We start from the raw sequence: 18,687 nt of genomic DNA, 5'->3' as shown, positions 1-18,687 counted from the left end.
TTTTTCCTCAACACACCCCTTAACCTATCGACTAGCAAAGAACGCTACGTGAATAGGAAGTGTCCTTAGAGTTAAGATAGGGCCATAATGAGTGCAATTAATCTTACTTTCTAATGTTGAGGAAGCCAGCCTTCTGGATAAGTGTGCGATTGACAGGCTCAGTATCCTTATCTGGCATATAGACAGTGTCCTCCACAGACAGAAGCTCCCTCTGGGACACACGCATGGCCTCTGCCTCTGTGTCCAGCTGGGCCTGGATACTATACAGGAAAAAAAGAGGTTTAAATACAGGCAATATGCATCAAAAATGACATTCAGAAATTTGAATTTCTCTAAAAATTGAGCATTAAAATACAGAATTTTCAGACATGGATGCAAAACATTATTTTTTTTACTATTATCAGTTATTCTGTACAAGCACAGTTGCACTACCTGAAAAGGCTCACCAAAAATATGGAATATTCATGAATAATAAGTGTGTTGCAGGACATCATAGTAAAGGATCATACATATGGAATGCTGTTTTGTCAATATTAAGTAAAGAAATAAATATGCCTATGAAACAAATAAATTTCTGTAATAAATCAGGCTATAATTATATGTGAACATAAATATATAAATGACGTACGCAAGTCTAATTAGTGTTCTCAGACCCCAATCAAGACCTAGAGTCGATACATGTTGGTTTGTTAAATTGCCTATGCTCAAAGAATAGTTATGAGATTATGTCACCTGGACACGGAGAGCCTTGGTTTATTTTTAATGGTTGTCTGCTTTAATTTGACACTTCGGTGATCTTGTTTTTTAAAAATATATAAATGAGTCAATACAGTTAAATAAATAAGTAGGATTTTTTAAGTTAAAAAGGTGCAATTCGATTCGCTACGGCCACTAATTGAAGGTCAGTCTTCACAAAATATGTCAGCTAACAGTGGTTTGGAAAACAGCAAAATGGGGCACTAGATTAAATGAATTTACTGAGCTAGCACACCAGGGGTTCCTCCGCCTTTCGGATCAGCAAACACTCTGGGGAAGTAGTCTTCAGGCAGCAGGGAATGAGGCGGAGGGATGGTGGAGTGCACTATCTAGATAATTCTTGTGCTGTTTTTAATCTATTTATTTAATATGGACTAAAATATGGCATTCCATACATACACAAAAACACTGTAATTTATAGTTAATACTAAAAATATAGTCCATCAGATTTACTGTACACATTTTAAAGGAGATAATATTTACTTTTGAGTCATGTTGGACACAGAGGTGAGAAAGTTGTCCATCTTCTTTGACACCAGCTCAATGCCTTTCTTGAAGAAGCCAATCTGAAAGATAAGACATAATAGTGAGCAATTAATCCAGTATTTTAGTTTATTAATTTTACAGTTGCTTTTATGCAACAGAAATTTATAGAAACAGATAATCACTGAGGGGGCAACAAAAACCAATTATTTTTATTACTGATTTAAGTGCCCTTTATTTTCTAAATGAAGTGCTTTGTCTATAAAATATCAGAAAACAGTGAACAATTTTCCACAGCTTAAGGTGATGTACATCTTTTAGTAGTGGCAGTAGTAATAGTAGTAGTAGCTTGTTTTATTTGGTCAAACAGTCAATCAATCAATCAATCAATCAATCAATTTTATTTATAAAGCCCAATATCACAAATCACAATTTGCCTCACAGGGCTTTACAGCATACGACATCCCTCTGTCCTTATGACCCTCGCAGCGGATAAGGAAAAACTCCCCAAAAAAAACCCTTTAACGGGGAAAAAAAACGGTAGAAACCTCAGGAAGAGCAACTGAGGAGGGATCCCTCTTCCAGGACGGACAGACGTCCAAAACCTAAACATATTTCGTTTGATATCATATCTCAGAAAAGCATCAAATCCTCACAACTGAGAGGATGGAGTCAAAGGATGTTTAGCATTTTTGCTTGAAAATGATGAAAACAATTAATAGATTACAAAAATATAAATGTTGATAAAGTTTCTGTTAGTCGACTTATCAGTTAACCAACTACATGTTGCAGCTCTAGTCACATACTACAGAATTAGGTTTTGCCAATAGTTTTTATTGCATGGACACACTGCAAACTAGCCATTGTTCTTTGTGAACTAAATCAGTTCCAATGAGGTAATTTCTTCTAATTTTGGAGTACTGAATTTGAATACTAATATGACAATAAGTCAAGCCAAGTCTGTGGGCCAGCAGATGCTCAGTACCTGTGCGTGTGTGTACCCTAGCATAGGTTCGAGCATCGCTACTCTCTTGCGATACTGCAGGGCATTGAGGGCGCAGTAATACTGCAGTGAGGCCTGGTGCTGCTTCCTTCTAGTGTAGGCGACCTCCTTCACCAAGTCTGACTTCAGCTGTCCAGACAGGAGAGTGTTAAACATGCAAATATACATGTAAACGTGTCCAGCATAAACTCATTATCAAGCTCTGCACACACACTCATACATATGCAAACACTTGTCCTACGCTCACACACACATACAAATAAGCAACACAGTCGGATTATCTTGTACCACCAAGAAGACATGCTGACACATTCAACAGAGGCAAATAACAGAGGAATCTTATCATTGCAGCCATGATAGTGCATGGTGTTGTGACAGTCTTACTAAAACAATGCAGTGTGGCAGAAGGGGAACACTTTATTCATTTTATTTGTGTTTCAAGTGCTAATAAAACACTCCCACCCACTGCATTACTGGAGGATTACTGCACTGTAAGGCCTTTTATAGCTTGTGATCAATGAGGAAAAGCTCTATCAGCGACGCCAAGAAAGCACCTCCCAGTATCTACCTTCTCATTCTCCTTCTTCTTGGGCAATCGGCTGTATTTGACCATAGCTGCCTCATGCTCTGCAGGAGCGGAGAGAACAGACATGAGGATCAGATGGTAGCTGTGAGCTGTAATTGTTTTGTTATGGAAGTTTTTATTTGACTGTATTATTTGTAACCCGCACAAGACAATCTACAAATGTGTACCATGATCCACAAATATCTCATTATCCACATACATGTCTTTTTACATTTGTGTTGTGTAAGTCATATCCACAAAAATACAGCGTGATTTGCACATGCGCATAACTTACTCTGCAAACACGTACTTTAATTTCACATAAATATGTTACAGGTTTTACAAATATAAAGTGTTTCACCACAGCAAATACACATGAAGTCTTATTTATGCATTTGTGGATCTATTTTTACAGGTAAGACTGGATTTGAGCATTTGTGGATCGCTTCCTGTGAGTTTGTGGGTCATCTGATATTTGTTACTTCAATCCCATTTGTATTTTTTTTGACTAATTCCTACCGCAGCATATCTATAGAAAAACAATCCACAAATGTCAAGTATAGTCATTGTACAGCTTGTAATTTGCAAATCAATCTGTACTTTTGTGGATATGACTTTACACAAATTAAAAAGACATGTTTGTGGACAATGAAATATTTGTGGATCATGGTACACATTTGTAGATTGTTTTGTGTGGGTTACAAATAACAAAGTCCAATAAAAACTTCCTTATTTTCTTAAATAGGACAGAATTTGCACTTACCATCTGTTGCAATGCCATATATTTCCTTCAGTGTGCTTATCTCTGAAACATTGAGTGAACAGTAAGTTTTGTTAGATTAAAATAGATCCACATCTTTAAAACATTGCACTACTGCTTGAAGTAGATAACACAAGCTGTCAGTTGACAAAATGGCTGAACAATAAAATTCTTGATATTTTATCACTGTTTGATTTAATATTGTAAACACTATAACAGTGGCGTTTTTAGGTGGAAAATGGTGGGGCAACAAGTTTGCATAGATACAAAATCAGCAATCCCACAAATTATATCAAACAATCTGACATAATGCCCTACTTCACATTTGTAACACAGGTGATAACCCGACTGAGCACATACCTGTCATTCTAAAGCTAACGGTAGCCGTTAGGCTGCTTTATTATCTGTCGATTGAGCTACGTTTTCTAACTTAACCGTGATATCCTGCTGCTTTGTGTATGGTAATCTTCTTAAAAAGATGTCTGATATCCTGAATGTCTGTTCTTGAACAGGTGTTACTCCCCTCTGAATATTACAGCGGTTTACCGCGGACGGACGAAGCGAATAGCGTCTTCTGACAAGCTAACGTTAACTAACGTTAGCAGTTAGCCATTTTCACCGAAGAACCACTCGTTCAATTTAATTATTTTTTACCAGCTATTTATATCAATATCCCGCGGGTGCCGGCACCGAGCTGTTTAATCCCACCTGTTTAATCTCAGAGGACAGGCTTTCAAATTCGTGCTGTGTAAAATTATCCACATCGTTCATCCCTGACCGCTCATGGTGACCGCAGCTGTTGCCAGCTCAATTAAACGGCTAATCGGCTAGCCATGGGCTAGCCAGTCAGATTACAGCAACAGCGCATGCGTGTTGCTGTTTTCCCACGCCCGAGGCACTTGACAATCAATATGGAAGCGCATTTAAAAGAAAAAATAAAATATAAAAAAAATATATCCACCGACTGACAGTCAGTTGTAGAATATGCATTATTCCAGTATTATATAACATTTCTAAATTACTAGTACTATCTCTACAACCACATCTTTTTTTTCTGTAGCCAGCATGTGGGGCTTTGCCCACTGCATCTAAATATAACAGTGAACAGATCAAGGCAGTACCACCCATACCCCCCAGTATTTAAATATGCCCCCAATATTATTAATCTGCCCACTTTGGGTCATTATGCATTTCTTTTATTTTGATGTCATTTCAGCCTATGGGCCCTCTTCGACATGATCTTGACGAAGACTTAAAGGCTGAAACGTCATCAAAATAAAAGAAATGCATAATGACCCAAAGTGGGCCACACTTGTTTTCTACAATCAACAAATTGGCGTTACTATAACCACCAGTTCTAGTATTACTGTGTACTGCAGTTCTGCATGTGGTGTACGAGTGGTAATCGTACCCCAGTTGCTTGACTGCTGTGGGTAGGTAAAATTGATGTCAAACACTGTACTCTGTCTCTATTTGATTACTTTCAAATGTATTAAAAAGTGGAAAACTAGTAAGTAATATGAGTGTCATGTAGGGTAAAGTTAGGATCCATTATTGTTCCCATCAGTTGTTGATGGGAAATTTGTTATTGTTACCCACGTACCAATAATAGTGGCACAGGGATTATGTTTATTTGTAGGCCAACACAGAAGTAATTATTGCCCTGGTCCCCTCAACAGAAAGCCAATGGGATTCTTCCTTTGGATTTTGGATTACTGCAGAAGTCTGTGATACTTACTTTTGTTCACCCAGATTACCTTCACAAATAACACAATTTTATGGTTTTTGAAGCATAAATACAATCACTAGAGGTGAAAAGCTAACATTAGGCTATAAACGAAAAACACCACAGTCGCATGACTTCAACGTCACCACCACAACAAGGCTGTAAACCTGAGTTCAGTGTGATGACATTCTGTTGTCTCATTTAGCCACTTGTTAGCAACCGTCTTTTTAAAGACATGTAAAGGCTTCAAAATTTACAAGTGGGGTGTTTACTGTTGCAGAATAAACTGTGAAAGTCTCTTAAGCTTGTGTTAACCACAGACCTTATTTCAGCCATCTAATCACAAATCAATTTAAAAAAAATACATTGACTTCAAGAAGAGGGAACCAGGAGTGCTAAAATGCTAACTATTTTTTTTAGGACATATTCCTGCACCAATCTATAACACTTAACTTAAGTCAAAAAAATTTTTTTTTGGAACTGCAATTTTGGAAATTAATATCTTGATAAAAAGTTTTAGTAATACTTGGAGTGAAAACAAAATGTATTTGCCATCACCAATATTAGCTACCATAGCTAAGTTACCTGCAATGCATTAGCCACACATTCAACCAGCAACCAAAAATGGTGCTCGCGAGAATATTCAACTAACATTAATGTTTTTATTATGTTATATTTGTCAGATTGTCTCAGTACAGTCATTATGTCAATCATTTATTTAGTGCTGCAAGTGTAATTCATGTAGACAGCAGTAGCTTTCATCTATTACATATTCATATAGTATACTCTGGTATTTGGTCCTTTCCAAGGTTACAGATAATCTACAGTCAGCCTTGACTCTAGATTATCTGTAACAATGTGACAGTTACATGTTATGATGGGGTCTGGTAGCCAAGGGGTTTGGCCTGACAATCTACTGCAACGTCCCAGTTCGAGTCTGGCTGAGGACCTTTGTTTCCTGCCATTCCATTTCTCCCTTATTTTTTGTCATCTTTCCAATATCAACTTGGTTACAGAGCCATAAATTACTCCAAAATACTTTGAAAAACACAAATGTATTATGATAAGTTTTCTGTTTGTGTGTGTGTGTGTGTGTGGTCCTACCTGTAAGGTCCTTCTCTCGGAACTGGATCAGGGGGAACACCATGCTGTCAGCCATCTGGTTGGCTAGCTCAGAGTGGAGCGAGTTCAGCTGGACGAAACAAAACAGATTATACAAAAAATATCAGGCGCTGCACAAGGACACAAACAGAAGATGTACCCTCGCCAAACATCTTGAGGGAGTTCAATTTATTTTAATATGTACACTGCCATTTGCTGCCAGATATTCCTGCAGCAAGCTGGAAAGTAACATTTTCAAGTGAAATGGGTGCATAACTGCAGACAATGCCTCTGCTGCATCATAAAAAGCCCATATTGCAGAACAGTACAAGAGCATAATAAAGCCTTCTGTTTACTCTGATATTGGAAACAGGGCCACGCATCGCACACACACACGAGCAAATCCTGCTATAATTCTCCATGCTTATCAACAAGCTACACTCTGGCATCTAATAAGCTGACATTGAGTTTAATCTGAGCGATTTAGCAAGTGCTAAAGTTCACAGGATTAGGTGCAGCAGCGGGCCTAATTCTCACTGTGAAATGAGTTCCCCTCTGTAAATCATGAGGTAAAGGTCAAGCAAACAATCAACCTGTGTCCTCTGAGCTTGTACATGTGGATTGGTGTGTCCTAAATCCTGTTGAGTGCTGACTAGGCAGGCTTGCGGACCCCCATGGCTGAGAGTGACAGGCCCATCTGTTTTGTCTATGTACCTGAGTCTACACACCCTTCCCTCATCCATCTATCTATTTACACACTGCTGCTTCCCTTCAGCCATCCATCCGTTGCGATAGGCATCATATCCACCTCACCGCTCCCCTCTTAGTGTCGGTATACAATCAGTTCCGGTCTTACAGGGAGGATAATACTCAGGTCTTTTCATTGAGGTCATTTTTGCCAGCGTGCTAAGGGGAGCACAGGTGCAATATCCTTTGTAACATGATAAAGAACCAACTACTGACTGCACTGCAATATATCATCCCTCCCTTCTGCTGCAAGTGCGCACACATAAATATACACACATAAAACAGCAAAATGGCAACTCACCTCCCCTACAGTTTTGGCAAAGTTCTGCAGCGTGGTGATTACCTCTTCATCACCTTTTCCAAGGGCAAAATTCTAGACAGGAGAAAGGGAGGGGGAACAAGTTTAAACCATGAAACTGCATAATGTAGAGTAGATGTAGCCTGCACAAGGTTCTAAACAGTTAAAAAATAGTCTATTCTGCCAGGATTTTTGGCACATCCCTTCCATGGCACAAGGCCAAAGATGCTAATAAACCATGTGCTAAGATGCTGAGTTTTAAGTCTTGTTTAAGGGAGCTAAAAGTGCATCCATTATAGTTCATTGCAGATTTTCTTTCTAACAAACATCCACTCTGCAATCCAGAATGTGTTCTTTTTTTTGTTAACATGCTCGCCTGCGAAAGTGAAAGTAAAAGCCAACCCCAGATTCAATCTCTTTTGGTGTTTGGCTTCACTATATTTGCATTTTTTTCTGTGCTGTGTCTCTTGGATGCCTGGTCACTGTCTTTTTATAAATCTCGACCTCAACTGAGCGCTGTGGGAATACACACCCATAAACATCCTGAACACAGAGAATAAAAGAAAATGAGAAAATGCAAGCAGAGGTCAGAGTCTCTGCAGAAAAACACACCGCCACACACTTCAAGGGGGTTGTAAGTGATGACTGAGAGGGATTAACTCTGTGAGTCTATACATGTTTTTTTAGGGAAATCCTGTTTAGTATACCTGTAATACACCTGCTGTGTTGACTTAAGCAACTAGTCTATTTTTTGGTTCCTGTTGGCTGCACAAAATAAGACTCCATGATAGATAATCAATCAGAGGTGTTTCTACTTCAAGGTTATTTCACGCTCAGAGATTTCATTGAGACACACATGAAAAGACGAGGTGTGGCAGACGCATGCAAACTCAAACATGGAAAGAAAGAGTTCAAAGGAAATTGATAACACTGATGGGTGTGTCTCTTTTTGTTGCAATCAAACATAACTATTATAGAACATTAACAGAGTTGCCCTTTTCACCCACTATAAGAATACAAGGGGTCAAAAAAGGGCCACAAAACACTTGATGCGCCACTCAATGCTGCTCATTAAAGGATTACAGATTTTCCACCAAGTTTGTGAAATAACGTGGGTAGTATTGTCTATATGAACTATGGTAAACTTTCCTCCGTCTTACCAGGCGCAAGATCTCTATGCTCAACTCTCGGCTCAAATCCACTGGGTGACGGAATTTTCGCTTGCTCTAGAGCTGTTGCTCGAACTTCAGATTGTACTTCCATGTCTTCTTTTGCCCACCACCACAGACACAAAGAGTATAGAAGTAGAGAGAGGAAAGAGCTGCCCCTTTCTCTCGCCCCACCTCTCAAACTTACACTAAAATCTGATAAAACTGTAAAACTAGTCAGTGCTGATTAAATATAAACCGAGATTCTGATACTGCATTGTCTATTTCTCGCCTAAAATACTTTCAGAAACATATTTTAGTGCACTGTTTGGCTGTAATACAAGAGTTTGTGAACAGGAGGTGGGCGCCAACTGTTCCCTGTATTGTGAAAAACAGAGGCAAAAAAAACTGTACGGTGGGGTGTCGGTGGCTTAGTGGTAGAGCAGGCGCCCCATGTACAAGGCAGTTGCCGCAGCGGCCCGGGTTCGAATCCAGCTCGTGGCCCTTTGCTGCATGTCATCCCCTCTCTCTCTCTCTCCCCCTTTCATACTTACCTGTCCTGTGCATTAAAGGCAAAAATGCCCAAAAAAAATATCTTAAAAAAAAAAAAAATTGTACGGTAAAACCAGACAAGGCTGATCAAATATAAAGCAAGATTCTGATACTGCATTGCCTATTTCTCACCTCAAATGGTTTCGAAGACATATTTTAGTGCACTGTTTATCTGTAACACAGGACAGTTTGTTACCAGCCGGCTGCCATATTGTTTGGAGGTTGAGCACCTAGCTCATGGGAATGGGAATTCTGTGTATGGCCACTTAAAGTTGGCTTCCAAACAGAGAAAATTCCCACAGACGCACATGTTAAAAATGCCCAACCTAACAGCAGAAATAAACATGTTTACAGCTCTGGAAAAAAACAGTTCGGTCTCTATAGCTTCATGTCAACTGTACAGGGGGTGAATTTTTTTATGTTTCACCTCTTTACATTTTATTAAGGCCCAGAATTACACATCTTAAGGGCAGGCCGTTTGAGTGACAGACTGTCTGCCGATAGTGTCCTTGCCTTCTCAGTCAGATCCACCCCTCGCTCCTCCACAGCGTCATCGTCTCGTCCAAATACTGTCACTTCGGGCTTCAAAAAACCAGGATGGTGACGGCCAAAATGCCAAACTCGAATCTTCAAAAGGGCAGTCCACAAACCAGTGGATGACGTCACGGTAGCTACGTCCATTATTTACACAGTCTATGATTACATCACCCACCAATGGGAGTGTTTACTCTCATAGCCTTTTAATTGATGCAGAATCAAACCATATTGTGCTAAAATCATCACAGAAAAGTGCATTGCATTCTGGTAGTTGTAGGTTTTCTAGCCGCACACGCACACACGCAGCAAAAGGTCAAATGAAAAAGATAATGTTGATGGGTGTATCTCTGTTTTATGATGCAATCATACCCATAACTGTTATCAAGCACCACTTAGTGCTGCTCATTAAGCTCATTGCTTTGAGCGAATGGTAATAATTGAACTCTAAAAAGCATATGGAACATTTCAGTGATCTATTCTCTTTTCTAATTTGGATTATAGTGGCTGGTCAGTCAGAGGACAAGCTTCAGAGAGACTGCAGTACAAAAAAAAAAATCAACCATAACGATGAAAATGACAGTTGTCGCCCTCATCCCCCAGTGGAAATTATGCTTACATACTTACTTTCTTCTCATAATCCAGAAGTTGCTGTGAGAGCTGCTCTGTGGCCAACCCCATCTCACTCTGTAGGAGGCAGACAGAGGGGAAAAGCAAAGTTAACAGACTGCAATACTCAGGATTTTTCTGTAGCTTTTATATTTGTCATTCTCCCTTTCAGACCTGGAAGGAATAAATAATTGGACAACAGGTGAATCGGAGTTCAATTGAAAATTCCTTTGAAAAAGCACAAGGTAATGGGTCATAGAAATGTCAGCTCTACCAGTAAACGATAATTGGTTCGGAAAAGGTCTGACGTCATGTTACATAAGTCATGGATGTTGTCAGGAGAAAAATAAAGCATTTACTGTGGCTGCAACATTTGAGTTGAGACTATCTACACTCTGACAGCACAAGATTAGTTTATGCTTCTCACTGCACATCACTCTTAGTGCGTATATTGTACTGAAAACTAATTTTAAGGCTCAGCGCAACACCACTTCAGTTGCAATACTGGTTAAAGGTTTCTTGGCTGTTTCTACGAGTGCCTTCAGTACATAATGTTTCATTCTTCAGTTTGCATTTGTGAGGTTGTAAATATGAGTGTATAATATCCCAGTTTGGTATTTGTTTATTCAAAAGGACCATCTTCTCTTCAGTGCAAACCAAAACAATGCTCCACTGTAGTTTGAAAATGCAAATGCTTCATATTCAACCAGGCAAATAAAGTTAACTCTAGTTCAGATTTAAAAGGAAAAACAAACACGTGGCTCAGAGCCACACACGGCAAAGGAAACAGAGTCTGCATATGTGCATCTGTTTGTTTTTTGTTCAGTACCTGGGCTCCAAACACACGCTGCATCGATTGTAGCAGCTGGTTGGTGTAGTCTGTAAGCATCCCAGCATCTTCCTCAAACACACTGAGCAAGGAGCGAGTCTGTGGAACAAACATTCATACTCTCTTTTGATGAACATGACAACAGCGTGAACAGACGAGAGAATAGTTCAATAAACTATTAAAGAACAGGTTCAAAATGTTTCAAATCTGTCTGAAAACAAGTAATATGAACAGTGAAACAGGTATTACTTGCTGTAATCATTCCTCCTGATTAAATGTCCAGTGTGTAGGATTTAGGGGGATGTATTGGCAGATATGGAATATATTAATAGGTATGTTTTCTTTAGTGCATAATCACCTAAAAATATGAATCGTCATGTTTTATAGTACCTTAGAAGAGCTATATGGGGAGCGGGTTCTCAACCATGAAGTCAACCAGGATCAAAGTGTAAAGAGGACATAAGACACGGTGTGGAAGAAATGAGGGAAGCTGCTGTATGCAGAGGCATAAGGAAAGTGCAGCTTTGAAGTGAAACTAAAGGCGGAATAATTTTACTGCAGGCTGGCTATGCAAACTGAGAAAATCCTGTCTGGGTGTAGTTTCTTTCCATAAACAGGTGCAGCAAGGCAGGGCAGATATAGCAGAGAGGAACACACCCATCGGCTAAAGTTTGTTTACAGTTCATTCCAGTTGATTTTCACCACAGAGGGATTGAGAGCCATTTCACACCAAAAGGAAATTATCTGTCTGCTTTTGCTGTGTTTACATTTCACCGTAGACAGACACCAGGCCTATTTCTTGTTGGGAGCAAACTGCATTTTCAAGGATAAAAACATAAAGAGAGACATGACCCTCCAGCATGGATTGCACTTAAGCAGAACATCAAAGAGGTCAGCAGCACTGTCTGGGAAAAAGAGTGGTGCAACAGACAGCTGTAAATAGGCTACATTAGATGTGCATGGAACATTTTTATGAACAGTATTTCAGTCCAGCATCACTGACATCCATGCACGAGGCCTAGTGCTCCGGGAGCAACTTTCACACACTGCACTCCAGACACATAGCCATGAAACAACATATGGTATTCACTACTGTCAGCTGCCCTGTTGCAGGCTATTGACTAATACCAGTGGAGTCCGATAATGGCAACCCCTCCCATATCCTGTGATTCAGGCCCAGTTCGGCTCCAAAGCAGGGTCTTGCCTGACAATCTAACTTAAAACGACATTGTGAAATAAAAACATCACAGGAGTTTGATTGTGGTTGAGCTATGTCCATGACATCATGCATAGTGATATGCGTTTAAATGTACAGCAGAATATCGGACAGATGAGCTCTATGACGAGCGGCGGCTTTTTAAACATGACAGACACACATTAACGCCGATAATTACGACAAGCTCCATAAACTACAACGTTGTCTCCAGTGGGGAGGCGCAGCCACTCCTGACAGAGGGTTATATCCCCATAACAATGTGTCAATTAGCTAGGAGCTGTCAACGGCCAGTGGAAACCGCCTACAACAGGAACAAGATATTGTTTGGGCTGGTAAGCTAACTCCAGCGCTGGTTACGTCTTTTGTTTGTGACAGTCGTGTCTTTAAACGTGATAAAACCCACACAGGCCTACCTGAGGACTGTCCTGCAAAGCGTCCTCCAGGAGCAGTTTGTGATGTACGGCCGGCATCTTGTTAGCGGTGGAGGAGAGGGTATGGGAGCTTGAATTATTCAGAGCGTGGACTCCGTTTCCCAGAAGCCTCTGCGCTGGGTGAGGGGAACACGTAGGAGTTGGAGGCGGGCCCGGGCTGATCTCATCCCAGAGTAACTTGTGACCGGAAAAAACACAGTTACACTTTATCTCTAAACTACATATTGTATTGTTTTATATTTAATTCACTTAATTTCTCTAAATGTGGTTTAGAGATATCAGATATATCTTGAATAGGCAGGTTGAATATTATAGTCGATGTAAGTTTAGGGCTTAGGGTTTTACCATTTTAGTATCAACAGCGACTCCATGTGGACATATGGAGAGTTGCAGAGTTTATTATTATTTTTTAGTTATTCCTGTTGGTTTTCCAGAGCAACCAAGAAACAAGAAAAATGGAGCATATACACTCTGAACCCACAACATCCAACCCAACCAGACCCTCCCCAAGACTGGCCTGCGCAGAAAAACAAATGAACACCCAGACATAAGCAGAGTAATGTAGTGTATGCAGTTCAGTACAACCAGGAATGCACAGATTTATACATTGGGGAGACAAAACAACCACTCCACAAGCGCATGGCACAGCACAGGAGAGCCAGCTCCTCGGGTCAAGACTTGGCTGTCCACTTACATCTACAGGAGAAGGAACACTCCTTTGAGGACAGCAATGTGCACATCTTGGCCAGGGAGGAAAGATGGTTTGAAAGAGGAGTAAAAGAAGCCATCTATGTCAAGCTGGAATGACCATCGTTAAACAGAGGGGGTGGCTTATGACACTACTTATCCCCCACCCACAATGCAGTCTTGGGATCCCTCCCCAGACAACTTCACACCCATTCACCCCTGGTCCCACCTGACCCTAACGACTCACATGGTGGCCAGGTGGGTCAACGACCCACATTGTGACCTTAACGACTCTGAATCTAAGAGCTCACGTCACCCCTACGACTCTGCAAGGGTTCCCACCCACACAGAGTTTATAGCCTGCAACTTCGTTCCAGTCATTTAGAATTGAAGAAGCTTCTTGGATGAGAGACGAAACGTCTTCAAGAAACGCAAGCAAGTCCAGTTGCCTACGATATTAGCACTTACGATTACCATGACCTGGATGACTGAGAATCTTCACCGACAACCTCTAAATACACTTAATACACATCCATTCATCCATCCATTTTCATCCACTTATGCGGGGCCGGGTCACGGGGGCAGCAAGCCGAGCAAAGCACCCCAGACATCCCTCTCCTCAGCAACGCTTTCCAGCTCCTCCTGGGGGACCCCAAGGCATTCCCAGGCCAGACGAGATATGTAATCCCTCCAGCGTGTTCTGGGTCTACCCTGGGGCCTCCTACCAGTGGGACGTGCCCAGGACACGTCCAGCGGGAGGCACCTAGGAGGCATCCTAGTCAGATGCCCGAACCACCTCAACTAAATACACATGAATATACAAAATATATAGGCACACATAGGTATTAAATCACATTTCTTGAAGTATAAACATACTTATAATAGTCCAGGAATGGTTGCCATACTTAATGGAATCCATTGACTGATCCGTGAGTGGTATATCTGAGCTTTTCCAACTTCAAGTGAGCCATGACATCATTGACCTAGCGTCTAAACAAAGGGGGCAGGTTAGACTTCCAGTTTTACAGAATGAGGCGTCTTGCTAGCATTGATGAAAAGGCCAAAGCACGGGTCTCTTTGGGCCACACCAAATATTGCCAACTGCAGCTCTGGGCCTGTGGTTTTATTACACAAGTTGCAGAGTTTAATTTCAAAGGACATTTTTTCAAAAACTCTTAGAAAATGACTGATTGCATAACATCACACTACACCAATACAATACTATTTCAAGGTTGAAATATGCCATACAATCTTGGTTCACCAAAGGCTGAGCAGAGCAAGTCTTCAATAGTGTGTTCAGATCTTTTACTGAAATGTAATTATTATATATATAAAAAAAAAAAAAAACTAAAAAATACTTAACTGCAACTAAAAGTTCTGCTTTCGAAGTGTTACCTAAAAGTACAGAAATATTGGCAGGAAAAATGAACTCAAAGTATTAAAAGTAAAAATTACTTATCACTGAGGCAGATTGATCCCTTCGATTGTCATATTTCTACATATATTATTATAGCTTCATACTCATGAATTGATTTTTTAGATTGTGGAGTACAAAGATACAGGAGCATCAACTTGGAACCCTCTTGTAAAGGGAAAGGCAATTTAAAATGGTGAGATGTGTCTGAAAATGTAACACATAAAATATATAATAATCGCAGAATGAGACACTCTTTCAAAACTTAAGTCTATTATGGATACAGTTGTAGATTAAGGGCGTAGGTTTCATTTCATTAATGGGGGGACACCGGGGGGGTCCTCTGCCAGAAAATTTTAAGGGTCATCACTTACTTTCATGCATTGCGGTGAATTCATTACACACCAATTTGTTAATTTTTTGCATCAATTTAATATGTATACACCTTTAATTTTGTCAAAATAAAAGCCCTCTATTACTTTCATGTTTTTACTGGGGGGTACAAATGTACATATTCTAAATAATGAGGGGGATGTGTCCCAATCTCTGTGGGTTACATTAAAAGTTTTGATTCACCCTGTGATCTTTTCCTTCACAAAAGATTTTATTTCAACAATGACCTTTTGGATTTATACACTACTACATCGGGACTATGCAGTTACTTTCATCATTGATTACTTTATCGATTAATTAAACCTTCAGTCTATAAAGATGACAGAAAAAAAACTCTTCTATTTTTTTCAGAGACAAAGGTGAAGTCAGATAACAATACATTTTGTATAACTTCAGTCCAAACCCTACAGTACATGACAAGTCAACAGTATGAGGCATTAGATGCACGGAATTACCCGTAGAGCTCTGGGTTCACATATGATCATTAAAATGTTTGTTGTAAGGCAACAATCTGGGAATTATTTTTGGCAAAATAAATGGATATGAGGTACAAAACATAGTTGAGAAGTACCACATGGCTTTTAAAATCACATCTACTCACTAAATCCTGGAAATCATCATCCTCCAGCTCTCGTCATGTTTTGTCTCGGTCACAATTGCCTAATTACAGGCAGATCACGTGATGTGCCCAATATTGTTGGAGCTACTGGCTCTCTAATTACTACACACTTCCTGCAGAGGCTGCACACATCCGGAAAAAAAAATCCTAGCTTGAGTCATCCCATCCTGAATGAAAAAATGAGCTGTTTTGCTCTCCAAATGTCAGATATTCTGACCGACTGTTATCTTTAATGTCAGGCTTCCTCTTTTACCTTCATGTAATCTGATCTAATTTACACCCTCCACTGTACTGTATGCCCTGTAAGAGCCCATGTTACATCTAACAGACCTTTAATGTTACAGGATGTCCTCTGTGGGATAACTGAATTACAGTGCACTTAAGGACACCTAGTCAATAGCTTAGTCTTGAAGTGAGGGAACTGCCAATCTGTTAAACAACACATTTTGACACTTTGTTTTATTTGCACCATTGATCCAATTCACAATTAGTAGATGCCTTTCATACCAATGACTCATACCACAGTGATTTTCTAGTGACTTTAAATAGCTATTGACTGAGTAAAAGGAAAAATGTCTTTTGAGATATTAGAATAATTTATTAATAATATAATTAGAAAAATAATAGTACGTGTTTTTAAAACCTCATTGTACCACTCTACTTATTATTTGTTATTGATATTATTATTATTATTATCATTATTATTATTATTATACTGTAAAGTTTTCTTCTGACCATGGAAATAGATTATTTTCCTATGTGGATTGGTCTTATTTTTAAATTTGTACGTTTCAGGGTGGATTTCCTTGAAAAAGAGCAACATTTTTAAGGGTCTGAAACCTGTGTTATGGATGTTTAAATTAATGACGTTTGATCAGGTAATTTAAATAATTATTACTTGAGTAAATCAAACAACAGATGCCCAAATATAAAATATGATAAAGTCAATAAATGATTAGGGAATTAAAATTATTCATTGCTAAAACATATTGATAACACTGGAGTCAAACAAGGATTATATTGTTTCACTTTTATTTTCAGCCAGTATTAGACTAGTTGAGATTTCCAATAGTTATTTTATAGATATTTTACCACAGAACAGTACTGGTATACTTTCAGCTATTTGTTGGGTACAACCTAATCTCTATAACAAAGCTTATACATCATAAAATTATTAAAGATTTAAATTGGTCTGGGGATTACTAGCACTGAAAGGTGAACAAAAAATAAGACAAAAAATCTCCACCCTATAATGCAACCTTTACTGCAACATTATGTAGACTTTTAAAACTTTACTTTGAACAACTGTAAAATGAACTGAACTATCATAATTTCACTGTTTCCAATGTAATCTGATTTATTTTAAGAACAGCAATAAAATCCTCAAAAGCAGATGAAACACAAAGATGCAACACTGAAATTGTCTCCGATATTTATTTTCTTTCTTTCTTTTAGCTATCACTAATGGTGTAATTGACTTGTTTAGACCTTCATGTCTTGTTGTGTTGTGTCTTGATAATGCAGGCAGGCTGTGACAAGCAGTGCCTCCTCATCAAGCTCCCGGGCAGCCTGAGCAGGAGCACATTCTTTCCTCCCCAGTGGACTTGTGTTGTTTAATTGGTTAAGTTGTGGCTCTAAATTAGATAAGGCATTTCGGTACTGACTTTGATAATTGTGTTTGCTGGCGCGGCTAAGTCTGGCCTATAAAAAGAGATGCTTAATGTCAGTGGAACTAACCTGGATTTCACAAAGCAGTGATTCAGCTGAATGAGGAAACACACTCTCGGGAGAAAGTAGAGAAGAATTGTTAGAGCGGAAAAGCTTGTGACTGGGACACCACATTACACGCTACAAGTACATGAAGTTACCCTACAAACAGTGGTGTAGTGGAAGGCATATGTAGATATATGTGGTATATCCAGTTCTTTTTCTTGCTGTTTACAGTATATCCACCTTTCAGACACAAAGCTACTGGAATATATAGAATAGTTTACCCACTTCTTCCTTTGGTAACCTCCCCATCTATCTAGTTATACATCTGCCTCATCAACTACCATTACACCACTGCTTACAAGTCAACCTCTGTAAGTCCATTATTGTGTCCTTTGTAGAAAAGTAGTAGCACTCTATGTGGCCAAAATGTACATTCAAAGCTAATTTTAGCTAAAGTATTATGTCAGCATGCTAACACGCTCACAAAGTCAGTGCTAGCATGTTTATGTTTAGTGGGTGCATTTGTCACCATGTTCACCATCTTAATTAGCATGTTAGCATGACGACATTTGCTAATTAGCTCAGAATTTTTGTTTCAAATGTCATAGCAAGTGAGAATTTTTTATATTGGTGTTACAGAAAAAGTCACCAAGTCAGTAGGAGTTTTCCAGTATTTGAGATATTACTTTACTTATTTGACACAATTGACCATCAAATTCTGCTACAGAGACTGGAACACTTAATTGGCCTAAAAGGTTCTGTACTAAGCTGGTTTAAATCTTATTTATCTGATCGTTTTCAGTTTGTTCACGTTCATAATGAGTCATCCTTACGTACTAAAGTTTGTTTTGGAGGTTGCAAGGTTCTGTGCTCGGACCAATCCTATTTACTCTATATATGCTTCCTTTAGGTAACATCATTAGAAATCACTCTGTAAATTTCCATTGTTATGCGGACACAGTTGTATTTATCTATGAAGCCAGAAGAAAGTAGTCAATTAACTAAACTTCATAATTGCCTTAAAGACATAAAAACCTGGATGAACACCAATTTCCTGATGTTAAATTCAGACAAAACTGAAGTTATTGTTCTTGGCCCGAAAC

At 39.3% G+C, this 18,687-nt stretch overlaps 1 protein-coding gene across 1 annotated transcript in view; it reads right to left on the bottom strand.

The window, feature by feature from the left end:
* The window catches only part of appl2 (adaptor protein, phosphotyrosine interaction, PH domain and leucine zipper containing 2), a 39,240-nt gene extending 26,385 nt beyond the window's left edge, over nucleotides 1-12,855 (bottom strand). Inside the window, exons 1-10 of the mRNA XM_050072767.1 lie at nucleotides 12,741-12,855; nucleotides 11,112-11,210; nucleotides 10,301-10,360; nucleotides 7,443-7,514; nucleotides 6,398-6,485; nucleotides 3,571-3,612; nucleotides 2,811-2,869; nucleotides 2,225-2,371; nucleotides 1,240-1,322; nucleotides 108-260 (exon numbers count right to left, since the gene is read on the bottom strand). Coding sequence (XP_049928724.1) covers nucleotides 108-260; nucleotides 1,240-1,322; nucleotides 2,225-2,371; nucleotides 2,811-2,869; nucleotides 3,571-3,612; nucleotides 6,398-6,485; nucleotides 7,443-7,514; nucleotides 10,301-10,360; nucleotides 11,112-11,210; nucleotides 12,741-12,797 — 860 coding nt within the window. The 5' untranslated portion in view covers nucleotides 12,798-12,855. The remainder of the gene's footprint in view (nucleotides 1-107; nucleotides 261-1,239; nucleotides 1,323-2,224; nucleotides 2,372-2,810; nucleotides 2,870-3,570; nucleotides 3,613-6,397; nucleotides 6,486-7,442; nucleotides 7,515-10,300; nucleotides 10,361-11,111; nucleotides 11,211-12,740) is intronic.
* Nucleotides 12,856-18,687: the final 5,832 nt, after the last annotated feature.

The sequence above is a fragment of the Epinephelus moara genome, chromosome 20 (assembly GCF_006386435.1).
Source record: "Epinephelus moara isolate mb chromosome 20, YSFRI_EMoa_1.0, whole genome shotgun sequence".
Classification (NCBI taxonomy): domain Eukaryota; kingdom Metazoa; phylum Chordata; class Actinopteri; order Perciformes; family Serranidae; genus Epinephelus; species Epinephelus moara.
This window is presented reverse-complemented; position numbering and strand designations above follow the sequence as displayed.